The sequence below is a fragment of the Humulus lupulus genome, chromosome 9, assembly GCF_963169125.1.
Source record: "Humulus lupulus chromosome 9, drHumLupu1.1, whole genome shotgun sequence".
In the NCBI taxonomy this organism is placed as follows: Eukaryota; Viridiplantae; Streptophyta; class Magnoliopsida; order Rosales; family Cannabaceae; genus Humulus; species Humulus lupulus.
The window spans coordinates 182,003,084-182,021,599 of NC_084801.1; the positions used below are offsets into that span (position 1 = coordinate 182,003,084).

Here is an 18,516-nt window from a genome sequence, read left to right on the forward strand (position 1 = left end):
TTACTCTTTCATTCATCTTTCATTCCCAAATATCATATACTCTAAGTTCAACAATGGATTCGCCAAATTCTCCGAATCCATACGAAAATATGAGTTTAGAGGATATCATAATTGCAGAATGTACTGACGATCATGATGATCAATATTTCAAAGCGCTCATGGATGGGGGTAGCTCAACAAGACAAGGAAGAAAGAGAGCCCACATTGATAGAGGTCATGTAGAAGGACACCAACGTTAGTTCGATGACTGCTTTTCTGATGAACCGGTGTATACAGAATATCAATTTCGAAGAAGATTTAGAATGCGTAGACATGTATTCCTACGCATAGTGCAAGCTCTAGAAAATCATTCAGAGTATTTCCATACGAGGTTTGATGCAGTCGGTAGAAGGGGGCTTTCGCCATTACAAAAGTGCACTGCTGCTATGCGAATGTTGGCATATGGAGCGCCTGCCGATTATGTTGATGAGTATGTTCGAATTGGTGAAACTACTTGTAACGTCCCTAAGGTAGGGTACGTTCGCCACATACTCGTAATTCTAGAGTTTACGAGTATGTTAGGCACTTGACCAAAAGAATTAAATAAAATGATACGAAGAAATACAGAAAAATTTTAAAACTTTTATATAAACTTATTAGTAGAAATTATTACACGTATGAATACTTTAAATTTAAGGCAGCCATATGAAAACTCTAAACCATTATTGCATTGCTACTGAGTCCGTGCTCCACAAGTTGCTCAACAGCTAAAGCCACACCTGGAAAAATGTTGGAAAATAACATAATGAGCTAACGCTCAGTAAGCAAATCTCATGCATACACATACACATGAATGTCGTGAGTTTGTAGTGCACATATACTAATATGCTGACTTATATACTTATGCATTTCATTTATTGCTCATGCACTTTCAAACTTTACTTTTATGCTCTTTCTTTTAGTTTCACATTTTTATGGGCCCAATATCACTTGTGCACACTGTTTGATTCGGCCAATGCCTGCAGGGCTTGTTACACATATCATATAGAATCCCATGGGTTCTCCTCCGGCTAGCCATCATCACAGCTAGGCTTATCATAACACTCATTTCATCGTTGCCATAGCTGCCATACTTATTACACATATGGAGGAGAAAGACGGAAACATGACAAACATATCTGAATGGTCAACTCTGACCTAGCCCACACTAGTGGGCAGCCACTATAAGTCTTATAGACTTCTGTCTTCTTTACTGAACTTACTTGATTGCTTCATCAAAACAGTGGCACCCTTTTTAAACATCTTATTATCACTTTGCTTAAGCCTTGTGTCATTAAAATGTTCACTTCACATAAGACATTTCAAGGCATTTCACAATTTTCCTCATATTTATATGCATGGTCTTATTCACATAATAATGTATCACATAACTGTACATGCCATGCATACATGCTGATGCTGAAATGTCAATGTTCATGTTCATGATTCATGTTTGATGGTATTCAATCAAGGCATTGTATCACATCTCATATAACTCAAAACATCTTTAGTCATAATACATGAAGCTTTGGGTTGGTGGCGTTGTTATACCTTAACGTAGAGCTATGGCTCAGGTCTAAGGTTTCCAGCCTAAAAACTTAAACGCTTCATATATCATAACATATAACAAATCATGAACATAAATTAACCCACATATCCATCAACATAAGAACACATACTTGCACATAATTCATATCATTCTTAACCAAGTAAGACATCTTTCACATATCACAGAATTCATCAATTACATATTACACAACACTCTTATGGTGTTCATATAACCATTCTTCACATACTTATCATATGCATCATCATCATACCATACTTAACTCATCAGATGTACACAATCAATGTAGTCATGCATCTTACACTTAAGCACAAAAGGTGAGATTTACTTACCTTAGGTCCTTAGCTTATTTTAAAACTGCTCACCAAGAGTCAATCAATCAAATCCATACAAATCATATTCAAGGCACATCATTTATTAAATTCTATCAAAATCGTAAATATACACTATTGATAGTGTATATTAACAATACCAGAAACTATATAAATGATAATAATAATTATTATCAACGTAATGCAAATAACTCTTCATATAAAACCATGTTTTAAACCTTGCTAATAAGATAATGTACTCTTACGATAATAATAATAATAATCCCAACAACAATAATAATTATCGTCTATAAATAAACTTATTTCAATATTAATAACAAAATACTTCAATAGCAATACGTATATGAATATATATTCAAATAGTCATTTTATAAAAGAAATCATATTTTTAACATAAAATTGTAATAATCAATATAATGATAATAATATAAATATAAATATTTATATTATTATTAATCAGTCATAATATCAATTCCAGTGATATAATAAATATACTTTCTCCAAAATTCACTGGTCTTACAAATATCAATAACTGTAAGAAACTAATATTTGATATTATTTTAATATTTAAATATTAAAAAAAATATTAATATACAATAATAATGGTTAAATAATAGGTTTACTATAAATCACACTTTTCATATATATATATATATATATATATACATACATGAATCTGTATTATTGATTTACTTAACAAAATAATAACAATAATAATTAAAATTACTTAATCATAATAATTTCCATATTAATATAAAATCAATTAAATATGTATTTTTATACTTTATTTAATATCTAATATTTTCTAGAAAATTGGACAGCACAGCGGCTATAAAGTGGACAATCCCAAAATCAAAACCTGTATAAAAAAATACATATAATCCCAGACAACCAGTAAATTACAGAAAATATTCCATATATCAATAATATATAATTATATACTATAAATACACATAATAACAATTACTCTAATCAATCACAATATAGGTCAAAGAAATTATATCACAATGATCGAGTTCCACAACAAGTCAAACGGTGATTTTCTGAAACTCAAAACGTACTTCGGAACCTCGAACACTAAGTTTCGACCGTCGGTCTACGGTGGATCGCGGTGGCTCGTGGTGGGCCCACCACCCAACTATGATAGATGTAGGAACAAGTTATTGGGTTTTGAAGCCCACAACACGAGGAACACGATGGTGGTGACGGATCGGCAAACGGATGCCTGAGGTGACCGAATCGCAACTTTGAAGTCGCAAGGTGGCCGAACTTAAATCGACCAATTGAGGTGTTTAATCGGCGAGTGAGCTCTAGATTCCCGCGTGGTCGATAGTTCGGAGGCCTTTGAATCCAACGGTCCGACACATGGCTATAATTGGTGGCCGGAAAGTACTCCTGCGTCGTCGACAACAGTAGCACGCAGAGGAGAAAGAGAGAGAAAGAAAGAGGAAGAGAAGGAGAGAGAAAGAGAAGAAAAAAAATTTATGAGGAGAGAGAGAGAGAGGCTCGGGTAAAAAGAAAGGCTGAAGCCTTTTCTTTTCTTTTTTTATTTTTTTTATTTTTTATTTTTAAAATTAACCCAAAATATTAAAATTCTTTTCAAATAAGCCCTTTAGCAAAACTTTCTTAATTTTTATAAAAATCCCCAATTAAAATTATATGACATTTGAGTTCAATACTTGACTACTCAAGTTTCTCTCTCTTTAATCTCATTAAAAACATAAAAAACATATTTTAAACACTATTTTTCCATTACTATTTCTTAAATTTGTAAACTTGTACATTTTATGTATTAAAACTCTTATTTATAATAAATAAATGTATTATGAAAATATTGGATATTACACTACTGCTATTGAATGTCTAGTCAATTTTGTTCGAGGAGTGAATGATATTTTTGGGACCGAATATTTAAGACTGCCCAATGCTGGGGACATTCGTCGCTTACTTCAAATTAGGGGTGGCAATTTGGGTCACGACACGATTAAGGTAAACACGAACACGACACGTTTAATAATCGTGTCGTGTTCGTGTTTGAGTTTTTGACACGTTTAATAATCGTGTCATGTTCGTGTTTACCTTAATCGTGTCGTGTCATAATCGTGTCAGACATGATAACACGAATATTTTACATAGGTTTTCTGATTTTTTTCGTATAATTATGATTAATCGTGTCATAATCGTGTCATAATCGTGTTATCGTGTTCGTGTCGTGTTGACCCGTTTAATAATCGTGTCGTGTTCGTATTCTTGACACGTTTAATAATCGTGTCGTGTTCGTGTTTACCTTAATCGTGTCGTGTCATAATCGTGTCGACACGAATCTGACACGTTTACACGAATTGCCACCCCTACTTCAAATAGGGGAGGTGCGTGGTTTTCCAGGCATGTTGGGAAGCATTGATTGTATGCATTGGGAATGGAAAAATTGCCCAGTTGCATGGAAAGGACAATTCACGCGAGGTGATCACGGCAGGCCAACAATCATGCTTGAAGCAGTTGCATCACAAGATCTCTGGATATGGCATGCATTTTTTGGTGTTCCAGGATCCAATAATGATCTGAATGTGTTAAATCAATCCCCATTATTCACTGAAATCTTTCAAGGGCAAGCTCCAAGAGTTGAGTTTACAATAAATGGCACACAATACAACAAGGGGTACTATCTAGCAGATGGTATCTATCCAGAGTGGGGTACATTTGTTAAAACTATCCCACTACCTCAAGGAGAGAAAAGAAAATTATTTGCTCAATGCCAAGAAGCGGTACGTAAAGATGTTGAGCGAGCATTTGGAGTACTTCAATCTCGTTTTATTATTGTACGAGGATCAACACGTTTTTGGCAAAGAGATGTTCTCAAAGATATTATGTATGCATGTATCATATTACACAATATTATTATCGAGGATGAAAGAGATGCATATGAGAGTTTGGTTGGTTTTAATTATGATGACGGCCCTACAAACACCCTAACAGTTGAAGTATTACATGGACCTATTTCCGACTTCCCGACAATGCTGCAAAGAAATGCTGAAATTCGTGATAGAAATATTCATCGCAATCTTCAAGCAGACTTGGTGGAACACATATGGTCAAAATTTGGAAATCATTTTAATTAGTTTTTTTTTAATTATGTTAGATTGATTAATTACGATTATGTCATTTTATAAGTTTTTTTTTAATTTAGTCTAATTTAAATATCATGTACTATTTATTTATATTAATATATGAATTTAAAAAATTTAGTATGATAATATTTATAATTATAAAATGATATATTAAATAATAATATGTGGGGACCATGATTGACAATTTTTAAGGTAGCTTGCATTGGAATATTTTTAAGAAATATGTTGCCAAAAGTGATGTGGATGAGAGAGAAAATAAAAAATTATATTTTTTAGTTGATTTAGACATTTTAGGTAATATTGGGTAGTTTGCATGTTGTAATAGGAAAGCAAGCTAAATAAATAGGCCCTTAAATTCTTAATAAAATTGTGTTGTGGTGTTTGAGTAAACGAACCAGGGAACTGACACGTGGAGCTTGAGCATGATCTTCCTCGTGTAACGAAATATGAAAATTAAATTAGGAGTAATACAATGCACTAATCAATTTTGACACGTGGATGATGAGGCTAAAATCTAGTGGGACAGGAAGCAGTTTTTTTTTCTTTATAACGTAAATAGGTTACAAGCTTCGTGGCATAAATTATTAAAAAGTCAAGTCATGCATGTCAACTACAAGTACACTACCAACCAATCTTGATACGCCACGTCATCATCTCAATTTATAGTAACGCCACGTCATTATCTCAATTTCTAGTAAACACCAACCGTTACGTGGCAACACTCCCACTGGAACGTTCTAGAACCCACAACTCACAACCCCATGCTTTGCCAAACCTAATTGGATAAACATCACTACCAAATAATTTTCAAAATTATTATAAATCCAAACTCCAATTTATTTATTGATTTATTTATCTCAAAAAGATAAGAAAAAACGATCTCCTTAATTATTATTATATATATTTTTTGAGATAACGTTCTCTATGCTTATAAAAGTAGATGCTATTATTGTTTTTTTTTTTAATTTATATATTAAAATGATAATTCTTGTAAAGGAGTTTCATTTTAACTTTATTTTGATTGATATGATTATATAGTGTTCTTGACTGTGAATAATTTTTGATACAATTGTAATTATTTAGGACATTAGATAAATTTTTAAAAATAAAAAATTCAAAATAATTTACAGCACATAAAACTATGTAAAAAATTAGTTAGGGTAGTACTATAAATTATTCAAATTTGCACGTCCCAGAGTATATTCTTATATACTGTCTTAAAATAAAACAATAAGGCCAAAAATTATTCACGAGACTATACTGTACCCTCGTCGTTTTGGCAGCCTTAAAGTAAAACCGAGAATTTTCCAATAATTATATGTTTAGTTGAAGACATAAATGTAATAGAAAACATAATCCAGTTTTAAATTGAATCAATTACACAAATATTCAACACAAGAAGTTATATCACAAATATACTATATATAAAAAAAAAAAGAGTAGAAATTTGAAATGAAAATGAGAGATTTGAGGAGAATGATCTGAGAATAGAGTGGTTAGTAGTACAAGACGAGTCGTCTGGAGCAGAGAGTACAAAAATACTTCCTCTTGATGTTGAAGCAGATGGGGAGAAAGCAGAATCTCCACCGGCTCTCCACATCCATGGCTTCCACCTTTCCGCCGCACTGAGGGCACGATCCCGGAGCCTCTTGCCTCCCCACCTCCTTCTTCTCCTCTTCGCAAACGTAAACCTTCCACATTCTTATTCTGATTATTATTATTATTATTATTATTATTATTATTTTCTATCTGATTTTCTCTTCTCCCAAACACCGTTTTCTTCTCTGTCTTCAAAATCTGCTGAGATCGAGAGTATTTAAATCGACTAGTTGGGCCTGGCCCTCCTCGACCATGATTAGGTTTTTATTTTTTATTTTTATTTTAAAAAAAAAAAAAAAACAAAAGGCCCTTTTACTTCTTCTACTCACTCACTGGTCAACCTTTGAAAAAAGTTGTGTAAAGGAATCTTTGACAATGGTGTAGAATTGTCGAGTGTTTTTCCATATTCTTCTGCTATACTATTTCTATTGGGTAAATAAAAAAACGTGATTTGTAAATAAATTGTAGAGAATTTTTACATGTGAAGTTGTAAAATAAATAGTTAGATGTGAAATATTCTATAATATTTATGATGATATTTAGGAATACATACCAAAATTATGTATTGGATTGGATGGATTCGGCTCGAAATTATTCACAACTAGGGATTAGATTTGGATATGTTAAGTTGAATTTATTATTATTATTATTATCATCGTGTATTTTTTTGTGACTTTTACATGAGCAAATAACAAAAATAATATTGGAATATTGACGATGAAAATACTTAAATTTTTTTAATAATTTTTTTTTTTGTAGCAATAATACCTAAATTTATAATTTTTATGCAACCGTTACTACTTCCCGTTAGGTATATACATGACACTTTTTTATAATCGTAAATTTAGGCATTAAAGAGTAACTTTATAGATGGTTTGAGTATTATCGCCGCCAATATCCCTAAATTATTTAAATACTATAAAATCATTTTAAATTTTAAAAATCTAAAAAATTATTATAAACTAATAATTACTAAAACTAAAATTTGCAAATTTGAAACAACCCAAATTAAAATTGAAATTCAAAATCATCCCAAAATCCATATTATTAATTAGTTTTTAGTAATTTTTTAGATTTTTTTAAAGGGAAAGTACCAGTTTGACCCCTGTGTTTTTCTCAAATACGTGATTGGCACCTGTGTTTTGTTAAATGACAATTCGGACCATGTGTGTTTACAAAATAGATCAAAATAGTACCTTATACTGAATTTTGGTAAAAAAAAAATTCAAATATAATATTTAATTCTCAGCTTCTCGACAACTTTCTCTACTTCTCTGAACCCACTTCATCAATAACGACCCGATAATTGATCTTATAATTGAAAACATTTTGAGCGAAATTGGGTCTAGGGTACTATTTTGATCAATTTTGTAAAATATGGGTCCGAATTGTCATTTAACAAAACAGAAGGGCCGATCGCATGTTCGGGAAAAACACAGGGGCCAAAATAGTATTTTTTCTTTTTAAAATTTAAAATGATTTTTATAATATTTAAAAAAATTTAAAAATTTATTCTAAAATCATCTCAAATCCATATGTGACACGTGAATACTTATCACATAGTTAGCAGTGAGTGCTAGCGGTTGCATAAAAATGGTAGATTTAGGTATTACCAAAAAAAAAATTGGATATTAAAGTGTAACTTTTGAAAAGATTTTGGTATTATCGCTGCCAATTAGACTAATGAAAATGTGCCACGTGGATACTTAACGGGCAATTAACGATGAGTTCTAACATAAGCACAAAAAATATAGATTTATGTATTATTATCGCCAAAAAAAGATTTGTGTATTAAAGTGCAACTTTTAGAATTTTTTTTAGATATTATCCCGCAAATATCCCAATAATATTTGAATACCTAAATAATATGTTTTATTTTATAAAAAAAAAAATCTACTAATGTAGTACCTTGCTATTTGTCTTAGGACAAATTAGTATCCTATTGTTTGACTAATAATACTTTAGTACTTTGTATATGATAAATTAATACTTTGTTGGATCTCTTAATACTATTTTATGGTCAGTTTGGTAAAGGTTTTAGGAAAGTTACAAGTTACTTTTGATTTTTTTTTTTTTGCAATAATGTTGTTTGGTAAATAAAAAAAACAAATTATTAACAAATTTATGTAGAAATTAGAGTTATTACAACCCAATTTCAAACTTTAGCTTATAGATGAATCTATAATTATTTTACATATTTACTTATTTATTATATAAATTATTTAAAATAAAAATATTTTAAATAAATAACTGTATTAAAAATTAAATATAAACATTAATTAAATCTTAAATATTATTTTTATATTTATTAGATATTTTAAAATATATTTTGTTTTCAGTAATTTTATATCAACTAACCATAGAGTTTATCAAATATTATGATATTTTTTTGCATCTCTCAATATTTTTAAATATTATAATAAACAAAAATACAACAACTTCAAGCTTCATTGATTTTCCCACAATACTCTTAAAGTTGTGATTATTGTTGAACAAGCCTTAACTTTACGAACTGGCCTCTAATATATCATATATAATAAATGAGTTCAAAATTATGTATATTCGTTCGTTTTGGTTGACCAAAATAACCTTAAAAAATTGATTACATTATTTTTTGGGTTATTACCGGCGAAAATACCCAATGTTTACATGTTGTTCCACTTATACACCCAATCTTTATTTTTCGCGGTGAATATACTCAAACCCACATGAACTGTGTCTCCGTCACTACTTTACCCCTAACAGCGTTAAAAACGCTTACGTGGCCAATTGCGTGTACAAAACCAGACACATGTGCTTTAAAATATTAACTGCAAATCAAAAAAAAAATTTCCAACGGCTTGAACAGGGAATGATTTCTTTATACCCACATTTCATGTAGAAAAGGCAAACCCACATTCAAAGTTTTTTCTGAAACTAATTTCTTGAGACTACAAAGATCACAGAGGACGACGACGAAGACTGAGGACGAAGAACCCCCTGCTTTTTACCATTTTGAATTGAGGAGGACGACGAAGACTGAGGACGAAGAACCCCCTGCTTTTTACCGTTTCGAATTGAGGACGACGACGAAGCAGGAGGAGGAACTGGAACAAAATGCCCATGCTTCGGACTGAGGACGAAGAACCCCCTGGATATGGTAAGCCCCTGACTGTGTTGTGCATGTACTTTTGTGGGATATTCTTTGTTTTGTTTGGGTAATGTGCTTTGTCGTATATCACATGAGTTTGTCCATTTTCCCACTAACTTTCTTTGTATTTTTTTATTATCTGATATGCTAGATCTGTGTGGGGGCCATTTTACTGTGGCAATGCACCATGGAGGAAATTTCTTCACTCCATTTGGCAACAAAAGGTATCATGGAGGTAAAGTTTCTTTTTTTGACTGGAATCACACTGATTACTTCAGTAGATATGAGTTGGATTGGATGGTGCAATGCTTAGGGTATAAATTGCCTGTGGGTTTTTTGTGGAAGCCTAAGGAGAAGCATTTGACTTTGGCTGAAATGGTAATTGGTGATAAACAAGTTATTGAAATGGTTGAAGATATGATGAGGAGAAAGTATAGACAAGTGGATATTTTTGTGGTCCAACCAGAAAGAACTTTGGAGTTGGAATGGAGTAAGGAGAAAGATGCAATTCCTTATATCCCAGAACTTTCTAAGAAGACGGTGTGCACTATAGAAGAGTTGCCTGATGATACAACTATCCCAGCAGATGTAGTGGTCAACCCATTATCAGATGATGAAGATCCTTGGTTTGATCACAATGAAATTAGATATGAGGATGGTCCTGAAGTTGTAGACATTGACTCTGTGAACTCTGAAGATGAGGACCCTTTTTTTGTTGTCAATATGCCAGAGGAATGGACACAATCTAGTTGTGTCATTGAAGACTTGCCTGATGATGCAGATGTAGTTGCCGATGTGGTTGTCAATCCAAAACTCAATTGTGCTGCAGAAGAGGTCGAATATGAGTATGAGTATAATGATTTTGGCCCAAGTCAAAATGATGAAGCTGATGTTGGTGAGAATATTCAGAGTGAAAGTGATGTTGGTGAAAGGGGTCTAGAGAGTCAGCATGATGAAGCTGCTGTTAATGAGAATGGGCAAAATGAAGGTGAAGCTGCTGTTAATGAGAATGGGCAAAATGAAGGTGAAGGTAATGAAGAGTCTGAATTTGTTATGGAGGAGGAGGAGTACATGCAGAATGAGGGTGAGGCTGAAGAGATGTTTGCTAATGCTAATCCTGCAACATGGTGGCATTCAGTTACAGACGGTTGTAGCCAAGCTGATCCAAATGATGATGAAGGTGCTTATGTTAGTGAGGAAGACCTACAAAGTTTGTCTAGTTCAGATGAGGATGGTAATGCCAGGAGGAGAAAAAGATCCAACAACCAATTCAATCATGCAACAAACATGGATAACTTCAGATTTAAATTAGGCATGCTTTTTGCTACCGTGGACCAATTTAGAACGGCATTGAAGGAGCATTTTATTAAGATTAACAGGGAGTATGTTTGGCTGGCCAATGACCAAAGTCGGGTAAGGGCAAAATGCAAGAGTGCAGGCTGCAATTGGGTCATTTATGCAAGAGTCCAACTGTCAGACAGACGCTCATTCAGGGTAAATACATTGGTGGATAGGCACACGTGTGGATTGGTTTTCAACAACAAACATGCAACCTCCAATTGGCTTGCAAAGCATTATCTTGAACAGTTCAAAATAAACCCAAACTTAACTTACTCTGGTTTCATGCAGCTAACAACACGTACTCAGTTTTCAAGAACAACAAGGTCAATTTTCTACAGAGCAAAGAATTGTGCAAGAGTGATGTTAGAAGGAACTATAAGGGAACAATATGCCATACTGGAAGATTATTGCAAGCAACTGTTAGAGACAAATCCTGGGAGCACATCAATATTGAAAACCATAATGCAGGATGGAAAGAGGTTATTTGAAAGGGTGTATATATGTCTTAAAGCTTGTAAAGATGGATTCGTCAATGGTTGTAGGCCCCTTATCTGCTTCGATGGTTGTTTTTTAAAAGGATATTGCAAAGGAATGTTATTAGCTGCAATTGGCATTGATGCAGCAAATGCCATGTTTCCAGTGGCTTATGCTGTAGTGGAGAAGGAGTACACAGGTAGCTGGACATGGTTTTTAAATTTATTGAAGGAGGATTTGAAGATTGATGAACCAGAGAGATTAACAATGATTTCAGATAGGCAAAAGGGCTTAGAAATAGCATTAAGTACTGTATTTCAAGGTTCGGAAGTGAGATTCTGTGTGAGACATATGCATGCCAATTTCAAGAAGCAATTCCCTGGACTCTTACTTAAGCAAATGATGTGGGCCGCTGCAAGGACAACAACTAAAGTGGAATGGAAAAATAGGATGAATGAAATTAAGCAAGAGAATTTCAAGGCGTATGAATGGCTGATGAAAAAAAACCCAGAAGAATGGCCAAGTCTCATTTCAGGGAGCATGTGAAATGTGACCTTCTTATTAATAACCTCTGTGAAAGTTTCAACAATGCCATTCTTGATGCCAGAGATAAATCTATTATCACTTTGCTAGAAAATATTAGGCATTGGATGATGAGTTTGTTCTGCAATAGAAGAATGAGTGTCTCTAAGTGGGTGCATCCTGTTTCCAAAAGAATTATGGACATCATTGAGAAAAACAAGAATGTTGCTAAGCATTGTTTCCCTATGCTTGCTGGAGGTGGTAAGTTCCAGGTAAATTTATTGCAAAGCATCAATGCTCAGTCATTTGTTGTGAACTTGGAAACGAAAACATGCACATGTAGGCTATTCCAATTGTCTGGCATACCATGTGGGCATGCTTTAGCTGCTATCTGGTTTTCAAACCTAGATGCAGTGGGATTCATAGATGACTACTACAAGAGGCAAGCATATGAAGAAACTTATGCGACACCAATCGAACCAATGCCTAGCCCAGATAAGTGGCTTGACACTGGTCTGAATCCGATACATCCTCCAACAGAGACAATTTTACCTGGAAGGCCTAAAAAGTCTAGAAACAAAGAGGCAGATGAACCACCACCTACTACTGCAACAAAGGCTAGGAGAGTTGGCCAAGTTAATCACTGCAGCAATTGTAAGCAAACAGGCCATTCACGAGTAACATGCAAGAATGCAACTATGGAGGTAATCTTGGTACACGGTATGCCAGACTTGTATTCATTTGCAGTTAAAATGAATGTGATTTGCTTAAGTATGATGAGTTATGTTTTTGGTTTAATTACAGCCTGCAAGGCAAAAAAAGAGAGGAAGACCACCATCTCAGAATCCTACTACTGAAACTATTAAAAGGAAGGAGCGAGCTAAGAGACAGAAGCAAAGGAATGGTGGTTCCACATCTCAGACCAACTAAGAAGCTGCTCTTTAATCTTAAACCCTTTTGATGTAGAAAACTTGTTTTCTTTTTGGTGTAGTCGCCATACAATATAGGCATTACCATACTTTTGACATGTACATATTCAGTCTGACTTTATCAATATTTTGGGACATCTTGGCCATTAGGAATACTTTTGACATGTAGACATTATGCTACTTAATATGTCATATGTTTGCTCTGTAAAGTTGAAAATATTAATCAATGACAAAATATCTGGTTTGGTGCATCATTCTATTATGCTTGAAAGCAACACTAAATAAATATATTTCTTTTACATTCAATGAAGCCATGATTTTTTTTTCAGAGAAGGGTCGAACACTAAATAAAATACATAATTTTTATTATGCTTGAAAGCAACACTAAATACAATAAATAGGGAAGTCGAACATTACATAATTTTTTTCAGCCAATACACAATTACAAAAAAAAAAAAAAAACAACATCATCTTCCTCACATTTCCCTTTACTAACCAGGAACTTGCATGAACTCTTCCATCCAAACTCCCATTCATATAGCCACAATTTTGACATTGAAAAGACTCCACACTAGGTTCAAAGCAAGACTCATATCTATCTTCATATTCATAATATCTGCCCAGATCACCATCAAACTCACGTACTCTTCTTAGCAAACCAGGTATCACCATCTTTGACCTTTCACACATAGGGGGGTCAATCCATTGGAAATAGTTACAACCCCCATTCCACTGTTCACAAATAGTTTTCTTGAATTAATTTATTTCCAAGCTAATAATATATAAAGGAAAAAGAAGACAAAAAATATAAACAGGCTCACTTTCATCCTATAGCAAGATTTGAACCGTCTCCCTAGATTATCATCGGTCCATGATGTCCTCTCCACTGTTTCTGCCCCACAATCACAATGCTTACGACAAGCTTGATATACACCTTGTGCCCTAGATCTCGACGACCTCATTTTGGCTCCACCTCGGTTTATTGATTCGCCCCAAGACACACTTGGGTCTTCCCCTTTCATCTCTTCTCTCTTCTTCTTCTTCTACAATGGAGATCTCTCGTGCATATGGTATTTAAGGATTTAAAGCTTTTTTTTTTCAATCAATAATTAAAAACTTACCTAGGCTAAATGATGTGTCTGGTTTTGTACACGCAATTGGTCACGTAAGCGTTTTTAACGCTGTTAGGGGTAAAGTAGTGACGGAGACACAGTTCATGTGGGTTTGAGTATATTCACCGCGAAAAATAAAGATTGGGTGTATAAGTGGAACAACATGTAAACATTGGGTATTTTCGCCGGTAATAACCCTTATTTTTTTAAAGAAAGATTTAAAACATATTTACAAATTTAATAAATAGTAATAATCAAACAAAAGGATACTATATATAAATATATATTTTTTATATGACTATTTTCAGAGCTTTTAAACTGAAAATTCAAGATATCGTTTTCTTCTAGATTTGATTCCACACTAGTTTATGATATTAAATTGACCCTCTTCAAATGCAAATAGAGCCTTAAAAAATATTTATATCAAACAAAAATAAATGATATATTGCTTTTAATCTAGAAGAAAACGACATCTTATTTATATATATATATATTTAATTTTATACCTTATTGTTTAATTTATAGTATTTTACTTTTGAAAATCATTACTTTTTTTAATCTTAAAAAAATTGATTAATTCGACTTGTTTAATCATATAAAAAAAATGTTTATAACTTTTTAGATGCTGTGTTTTGTCTCATTACCTGTTTAGACTCTGTGTTTTGATAAATTATTTTTTCGATCCTGTGTTTTGTAAAATAGTTCAAATAGACCCCTAAACCTGATTTTGATGAACAAAAAATTGAGTATATCAACCCAGTTCTTAGGCAGAATGATTGTATTTTTGTTCAGAGTTGTTAGTTTGATGAATTATTTGTGATTTTAGTTCAAAAAACTTTGATAAAAATCGGGCTTAGGGGTCTATTTGAACAATTTTAGAAACACAATGTCCAAAAAGTAATTTGTCAAAACACAGAGTCCAAATAGGTAATGAGACAAAACACAAGGTCTAAAAATGTATAAAAAAAATGACCAAAACTATTAAAAATGTATAATTTTGAATTAATTTATTATATGTAAGGCATCAAAATGGTATTAATAGAAATAACACTACAATTTTGAACTGAATTATTATATATAGGGTACTAAAATAGTATTAATTAAGTGACAAGATATTAAATTGGTTGTAAGACAAATAACATACTACTAAAATTGTACATTCTTTAATTTTACACATAATAATGATAATGTGCATTAAAATTATGCACCAAAATATTACACCAACTGATATAATACTGTTTTTTAAAATAATGTGTCCCGCCTAAAATAAATTTAATTGGTTAAATAAACTATGACGTCGGTTGGTGTAATATTTTTGTGCATAATCCTAATGCACATATTATTAAAGTGACGCCTTTGATATAATTGCTTTAATTTAACATGTGTTTTTTTTTTCCTTCCTAATTAGACCTTTTAAAATTTACAATAAAAAGTATAAAGTTGAGGTATCATACCCATCGTAGGGTGTATTGGTCGATTACTTCAAAATCGTGGGCACATGGGTTGAGATTTTGAGTTCCAAATATGTTACATTAAACAATCAAATATTCTAACTTTAAATTTGGCTTCATTAGTAAAGTAACTGCTTTCTATATATACACTTCTCTTTTTTCTTTTCTCAACCTTTTTAAAATAAACTTTCTATAAAAAAAAAATTAAAATAAATTTCACACCTTCTAAAAAAAGTTTAGTACAACATTATCCTAAACAAAAATATAAATATTTATTATTTCAAAAAATTAAAACACTTTACACTATCAATTAAAATAAATATTAATTTGTTTAAGAATATAAAAATAATTAGAAATTTAATTTATTTTTTAACTGAAAATAAGAACAAATATATAAACATAAATAATTAAAAATTAAAAAAATATTTTATTAGAATAAAAATCATCAGTAAAACCCCAAAATTGACTTCTTATGTTTGCAAAAAATTATAATATTGTAAAATTATTTCTTAATTAATACATAAGTGACATATTATATATTTTGGACAGGTTAAATAATTAATTTTTAATGAGCATGTTTACCTTAATTCGCCAAAATAATATATTCGATAATAATTAACTAATTAAGAGAGATGAGAAGAGAGGATTAAAAAAAAGGGAATAGTCACACCCAAATAGTATTCATAGTCTTCCCAAAATAGGTTATTGTCATTTATTTATTTAACTTTTATTTTTTATAATAAACATAGAATTTATTTAAACTTTACAAGCGGCGGTCGGTCTTGAGTTGTGGGGACCTTTGTGAATATAAAAAAAATTATATTTTTCTAAATTTTGGGACCTTATTATGTGGGGCCCTAAATACAGACCTGACCCGCCTGTGCTTAGGGTCGGGCCTATGCTGCAAGAGCATGAGCAACACTATTTCTAGCATGGGGGATCCAGACCAAAGTAAGATTAAGAGCATAAAACGCATAAAATAACCCAACAAGTCTTGAGAGGCCAACTAGGCCACCAACGAGTCTTGAGAGCCTCATAGAGAAGTTGGAAATATGTTGATATCTAGCAGACAAGGTTGAACTTACTTCGAGACCTTATTATGTGGGGCCCTAAACATAGACCTGAACCGCCTGTGCCTAGGGTCGGGCCTATGCTGCAAGAGCATGAGCAACACTATTTCTAGCATGGGGATCCAAAACAAAGTAAGATTAAGAGCATCAAAAGCATAAAATAACCCAACAAGAGGCCAACTAGGCCACCAACGAGTCTTGAGAGCCTCATAGAGAAGTTGGAAACTGTTGATAGCTAACAGACAAAGCTGAACTTACTTCAACTTCTAAAGGGTTACCAGCAAAGCAACTATATGATAGGAATGTAGGGTCAAAAACCAATTCACTAGATCAAAGAAGAAGGAGCATTCAAAATCTGAGATCACAAATTTGAATTCTTCACAAACTGTTCCTTAATAAAAGACCAATCAATGCACATGCTTGATATATAGAACAGGCCATCATGGCCATTCTTCAAGCTTAGGATAGATACACTTCACTATTACTCCAATTAGACATTAGTAGAGTAACCACTCAAGTATACAATGGAGCTTGGCATATATAGGATTGAAGGCAGCTTTATACTCTGCCCCCAACACCCAAGGACCATGCCAAACATCTACTTGGGCACCGCTCCCAGTTAAGAAGCATGGATTTTGTCTGATGAAATCTTTAGCAAAGGAACATCTTCATGGTACCCCAACCGACCAATAACTACCATGAGATAAATAACAACTTTTGAAGTCATGGCATCTCCTAAACCCTAGCCCCCACAAGATTTAGAGAATTGCTAAGATGTACTACTGGTGTCCAACACCACAAAGAAGTGGCGTACCGTTATTGGTGTAATCTAATATTGGGTTCCACACATTTGAATTTAATAAATATTATGAGATATAACTAACCAACCATAGGGTGGCACCTCATATGTTGTTGGACACCTTAAGATGTCAAATAACAACACTGCAAGATTTAGGCTTGCAAAGCAAGTCCCAACAAACTTGGGACAAAAACCTTTTTTTTTTCATTGGAACCCACCCACCAAAATTTAACGACAATAGCATTGGAAGTAGTGGTAAGTTTTTTTAACCATCACATTTCCACTAAGTTAAATTGATTTGCTACATAAATGTGTGTAATGCTTTGGTATAAATTATGTAATTGAGTAGCTAAAGTTTATTAATTGATGATAACCGATGACTTCAAAACTTCCTCTAATGAATTCTTCAACCTCTATTAATAATTAAACCTTTCTCTTACTCTTTACATTACTTTTAATTAATAATAATACCAAATGATTTCTAGTGCTTCTACATTGATTCCTGCATAATTGCCTACACCTCTTTAATGGTTTCTTTGTTGAATGAAGTTTTTTTTTTTTAAAAAATAATAATAAATACCAAATGATACTTTTGATGTATAGAAAAAAAAACCCTACCTTTTTATATGATACAATTAAATTAATCTTTCATTATTATTAATTACAACATTAAATTCATTAAATGCTTTTTATAAACTATTAAATTGTTCACATTTATTAAACAAAAACTCTATGATTATTTATAGATAAATATTAAGAAATATAAACTAATCTTTATATACATAATTAAGAAACAATGCCCACTAATACTCCTTACACTTTTTCAACCTAATGATTAGTTGTGAAAAGCATTTGAAGGCTCTAGGCATTGGAAGTGTCAAGATTCATAAATTGGTTGGTTTTGAGATAAATGAAACTTAATGAATGGCAAGAGAACCAAAATCAAAAAGAAATTAGCTCCAAAAAAGTAAAGTACCACATTTATTCACTAAAATTCAGGACCTAAGTAAAAACAAGCATGATTACAAGTATTAACTCAAAGGT

The 18,516-nt window shown here is 32.4% G+C and overlaps 2 protein-coding genes and 2 long non-coding RNA genes across 4 annotated transcripts; 2 read left to right on the forward strand and 2 right to left on the reverse strand.

Annotated features, from left to right (window-relative positions):
* Positions 1–53: 53 nt before the first annotated feature.
* On the forward strand, positions 54–5,036 carry LOC133800404 (uncharacterized). Its single transcript, XM_062238361.1, has 3 exons — positions 54–234; positions 277–495; positions 4,282–5,036. The coding sequence occupies exons 1-3, from the start codon at positions 54–56 to the stop codon at positions 5,034–5,036; spliced, it is 1,155 nt and encodes a 384-aa protein (XP_062094345.1).
* A 1,350-nt stretch (positions 5,037–6,386) lies between these two features.
* LOC133802602 (uncharacterized) lies at positions 6,387–6,845 on the reverse strand. The gene has a single exon (XM_062240952.1). It carries the CDS (start codon positions 6,743–6,745, stop codon positions 6,542–6,544), a length of 204 nt encoding a protein of 67 aa, XP_062096936.1. The 5' UTR covers positions 6,746–6,845; the 3' UTR covers positions 6,387–6,541.
* A 5,850-nt stretch (positions 6,846–12,695) lies between these two features.
* On the forward strand, positions 12,696–13,291 carry LOC133802604 (uncharacterized). The gene is made up of 2 exons (XR_009877399.1): positions 12,696–12,815; positions 12,916–13,291. It is a non-coding gene; the product is annotated as an uncharacterized LOC133802604 (long non-coding RNA).
* Positions 13,292–13,384: 93 nt separating this feature from the next.
* Positions 13,385–14,343, reverse strand: LOC133802603 (uncharacterized). The gene is made up of 2 exons (XR_009877398.1): positions 13,862–14,343; positions 13,385–13,772 (listed from the first exon to the last, which is right to left on the reverse strand). It is a non-coding gene; the product is annotated as an uncharacterized LOC133802603 (long non-coding RNA).
* Positions 14,344–18,516: the final 4,173 nt, after the last annotated feature.

Bases quoted from the DNA above. Each gene is read 5' to 3' on its own strand.
- LOC133800404 (XM_062238361.1), top strand. From the start codon at position 54: ATGGATTCGCCAAATTCTCCGAATCCATACGAAAATATGAGTTTAGAG. The intron at 235-276 runs GTTAGTTCGATG...CGGTGTATACAG, and splicing joins TCATGTAGAAGGACACCAAC to AATATCAATTTCGAAGAAGA. The intron at 496-4,281 runs GTAACGTCCCTA...TACTTCAAATAG, and splicing joins TCGAATTGGTGAAACTACTT to GGGAGGTGCGTGGTTTTCCA.
- LOC133802602 (XM_062240952.1), bottom strand. From the start codon at position 6,745: ATGTGGAAGGTTTACGTTTGCGAAGAGGAGAAGAAGGAGGTGGGGAGG.